Source organism: Microtus ochrogaster, linkage group LG7_11 (assembly GCF_000317375.1).
Source record: "Microtus ochrogaster isolate Prairie Vole_2 linkage group LG7_11, MicOch1.0, whole genome shotgun sequence".
In the NCBI taxonomy this organism is placed as follows: Eukaryota; Metazoa; Chordata; class Mammalia; order Rodentia; family Cricetidae; genus Microtus; species Microtus ochrogaster.
The window spans coordinates 91,837-95,976 of NC_022032.1; the positions used below are offsets into that span (position 1 = coordinate 91,837).

At 43.8% G+C, this 4,140-nt stretch overlaps 1 protein-coding gene across 1 annotated transcript; it reads right to left on the reverse strand.

Moving 5' to 3' along the window:
• Positions 1-1,619: 1,619 nt before the first annotated feature.
• Positions 1,620-3,773, reverse strand: LOC101996341 (beta-defensin 4-like). Its single transcript, XM_005362617.1, has 2 exons — positions 3,716-3,773; positions 1,620-1,753 (listed from the first exon to the last, which is right to left on the reverse strand). The coding sequence occupies exons 1-2, from the start codon at positions 3,771-3,773 to the stop codon at positions 1,620-1,622; spliced, it is 192 nt and encodes a 63-aa protein (XP_005362674.1).
• Between the last annotated feature and the right edge of the window lie 367 nt (positions 3,774-4,140).

Below are 4,140 nucleotides of genomic sequence, written 5' to 3' on the forward strand. Positions count from 1 at the left end.
TCAGGGGGTAGGGAGTCACTGGGCAACCCCCTCTTTTTCCTCCTGCTTCCTCCAGATGGGCTCTCAAACAGTGATTTCAAGACTTAACACACTGCATTTAAAGGTTCACATCACTGGCCATGCTATATTCCGGCATCTAGAGCGCCACATGGGAGATTCCCATCTTTGATGACATCAGGGGTTCTTCAGCAACACAGAGACCACCTTCTCAGTAGAGATAACTACAACAGCCCATTTGGGAAGCAAGGGAAGCTTCCATAAGCCACCTCTTGACGGAATGATGGGATGTTTGGGGACCATTTGGAAACACTGTATCTTTCATGCAGAAGAGAGTGGAAGTATGTGTACCACACACAGAGCCTCATTAAAAATAAAACCCAAAGCCCTTAACCGGTATCCCTCAACACACAGCTCAGCAGACTCTAAAGCTGGGACTGGCCATACTAATGATTGCTGGGAAAAGAAAATTAGCCTCTCTGAGGGGCATCGCTATGCATTCATCCCACTGGGCATGAGTCTATCACTGCTGGGTGTATAGAAGCCACATGACTGAAGTGTAACAAGCAATTATTTGCTGAAGATAATAGAATGTAATGTATCTTTAAAATAAAAGTAGCGGTCTGGAGGCAGGGCACAGTTAACAAAATGCCTGCTGCTTATGCTGCTGCTCCCTAGTCAGATCCCCCAACTGCGTCTCACAGCCCAGCCCCAGAGAGAACTCACCATGTCATAATTCTTGCCAACAGCCTCAAATCCTCTGAAAGAAGGTTTCTCAGAAGGGGATTTAAAGGCATAAATGTTTCTTATAAAATGATCTTGAAGTCAACTCATTAATGGGCTGGGGACTAGGTTCAAGGAAATAATGTATCCAAAGGCAAAACGTGGAACCCAAGAAATTATTTTATTTAACTTATTTATTTTTAATAGGTTTTAACTGAAATAGAATTACATAACTTTCCCCTTAACTTTCTTTCCTACAACCTGCCTCAGCTACCTTCCCTCAAACCCCACTTTCAGATTGATTGCCTCTTTTACTTTGATTATTGGTATCATAATATATTATATACATATGTGCATATGCATTGGTATACACAAATATATATAAATACAACTTTCTGAATCTGTTTTTGTTGGTATGTTTATGTAGTTTCAAGTTGACCACTCTGCTTTATAATAACTAATAAGAGGTCTTCCTTTATCAGTTCCAGACACAATGAACTAAGAGGCACAAGCCAGAAAGAAGCTGAGGCTGGCTCCTTTGTCTTGTATTGGGACTGAACGCATGAAGCAAAGAGGTTAGAGGGCACCAAGGGTCGCAGAGGGAGAGGCAGGAAGAGCACTGGTTGCAGGATTTCAGCCAGCACATCCCGAACAGGGATGGATGTCCATAAATCCGAGAAGCAGAAGAAAGACCCACTTCAGAGTCCCTGACCGAATTTCTCAAGGAGGTTAGAGTTCAACCCATGAGTAAACAAATCAAATGACAAGCCCACATAGCCACGGGGAGGCAAGGTTTTGTATTTAAACAAAGTACTTTAATTTGGTTGAAGTTTTATACATCTTCGTGGAGGAGCAGATTCTGGCTTTTTATTTTCCTCACTGGTTCTTGGTCTTCTTATTTATGTTTTCTTGCAGCACCTGACTTTAGGAAGGCCACAAGTGCCAATCTGTTTAAACCCTGAACCACATGGGCCCCAGCATATGCCTCCATTGGTGATGCAAGTTATAGGATTCTTGATTCTTTGAGTAGAGACTGAAAGATAAGAAAGAGAAACCACATATTAGAGTTGAAAGTATCATGTCAAAAATACACATCCATGTGCTAGTATCATGAACAAATTCCAGCAGGCTTTTTTTTTTTTTCTGCCAAGGCTAGGATGTCTGTTTCATCAGGACTGAATCCAGCTCTTGCTAGAGAGTGGTGCTGCTGCTGTAAGCAGCTGCTGGCTTTCCTAGGACCCAATGTGGAAGAGTCTGCTCCATACCTGAATGACGAGAGCTCCAGGGCCACCAGGCAGGAGCTCAGCAAAGATTCTGCGTTAGTCCCCAGCTACTTCACAGAAGCCCTGCCTCCGCTTCTGCACACAAGCCCCCTTGTTCTAGTCTCAGACACAGCCAGTGGGGTGTGTGTGTGTGTGTGTGTGTGTGTGTGTGTGTGTGTGTGTGCATGTACATGTGTGCACACACATACAGAGACCACAGGTTGGTATCACGTATGTGCAGCAATTGTTCCCACCTCAGCTTTTGAGACAGGGTCTCTCACTGTGCTCAGAACTTACTGAGTAGGATTTTCTGACTGGCCAGTGCACCCCTAAGATCCTTTCCAGTGCTGACGTTACAGATGTGCACCAGCTTGCTCTGCTTCTGCATGGGTGCTGGGGATCTGAACTCAGGTCCTCATGCTTGCCTGGCAAGCACTTTACTCACGGAGCCAACTTCCTATCAAGGTGTTTAAACTTCCAGGTGCCTATTTTTACCAAACGATCTAACCTGAAGCTCAACATATAGGACTTGTTTAATGATAATTTGATGCCCAAATAATTTACAATGAAAAATAAAAATCAATAGTAAAAATAAATTTTTTTGATAATTTCTAAAGTCTAAAATTAGGTTTTAATCTCATCCTTCCTTCTTTCCTTCCTCCCTTCCTCCCCATCTTCTCCACACTCATCTAAAGCTAGACACAGCAAGTGTTTGATATCTCTTGGTACTCAGATGCTTCTCTGCAACCAGACCCCATGAATGAAATTTGGGTTTTCTATCTGCAATTTATGTCTAATGAAGGTTCAGGCCTTTGCTTCTTTCATCTCATTTTCTCTCTTATGTGGGTTTTGTTTGTTTATTTTGCTTTTTGGTTTTTCAAGACACAGGGTTTCTCTATAGCTTTGGAGCCTATCCTGGAAATAGCTGTTGTAGACCAGGCTGGCCTTGAACTCCAGAGATCTGCCTGCCTTTGCTTCCCAAGTGCTGGGATTAAAGGTGTGCGCCACCACAGCCTGGCTCTCTCTTATGTGTTTTAAGCCCTTCTTTTGGGTTTTCTATACCTTTTATTCTGTTTGCCTAATGTCAAGGGTGAAATACAGTCTTGGAGCTGGAAAGATGACTCAGCAGTTAAGAGTAGTGCATAGTGTTCCTGCAGAGAGCCTGAGATCAGTTCCTAATACCCTTATCAGGCAGCCCACAACTGCCTATAACTCCATCTCTGAGAGATATAATGCCCCTTTATGACTTCAAGGGTGCTATACTCCTTGCACACACCAATACACATGTACACATAATTTTTTTAATTAACTTTTCTACAAAATACAACTAAGACAGAGTTGGAAAAGAAGAAGAGAAATAGAGATCTAAGACAGATGAGGTAAAAACAAGAGAAGTAGACAGGACATGGGAAGAGGGGAAAGAAGAGAGAGGAAGGAAAGGGGGGGAAAGACAGAGAGAGACAGGCAGGCAGACACAGACAGACAGACACAGGAACAGAGACAGACAGACAGAACACAAAGAACAAGACATACAGAGACAGACATACATATACAGAGAGAGAGAGACAGAGAGAGAGAGAGAGAGAGAGAGAGAGAGAGAGAGAGAAATAGACAGAGGCACAGAGACAGACAGACACACAGAGAGAGACATACAGAGAAAGACAGATAGACAGACAGCAAAACAGGCTCTGTCTCTCACTTCCCTTTGGAACCACCCCATTCCCCTGCCTCACCTGCAAGAGGTGACAACAGCACCAGGAGAAACGTGAAGAGGAGGTAATGGATCCTCATGACTGAAACCTGGCGAATTGCAGAGACACAGAGGGAATCGAGCTCAGCGCCTTATATAGGTCCAAGTGCTGGCTCCCAGGTATAACCCCAGTAATTACAGTTATGACACACAGAGTGCCTTACCTCTCATGCCAAGGAGTGGCCCTTTGAGAGCACAGTCATTGTCACTTATGCAAATGTGGAGAGCCCCAGACAATTTCTTCCTCTACTGGAAACCAAGAGCAGCTTCCTGTCTTGTTTCTTTAGGTGTAAGGGACCCAGGCTGCCAAAGGTCACAGACTTACTGATTACAACTTGACCTTACTTGCTTGTTTCTCACAACTTTACCTTGGTCATCTTAGAGTGACAACAGGGTTAGGTCCCACTG

Coding starts and splice junctions, on each gene's coding strand:
- LOC101996341 (XM_005362617.1), bottom strand. CDS start 3,773: ATGAGGATCCATTACCTCCTCTTCACGTTTCTCCTGGTGCTGTTGTCA. Junction 1,754..3,715: donor GCTGTTGTCACCTCTTGCAG/GTGAGGCAGGGG, acceptor CTTATCTTTCAG/TCTCTACTCAAAGAATCAAG.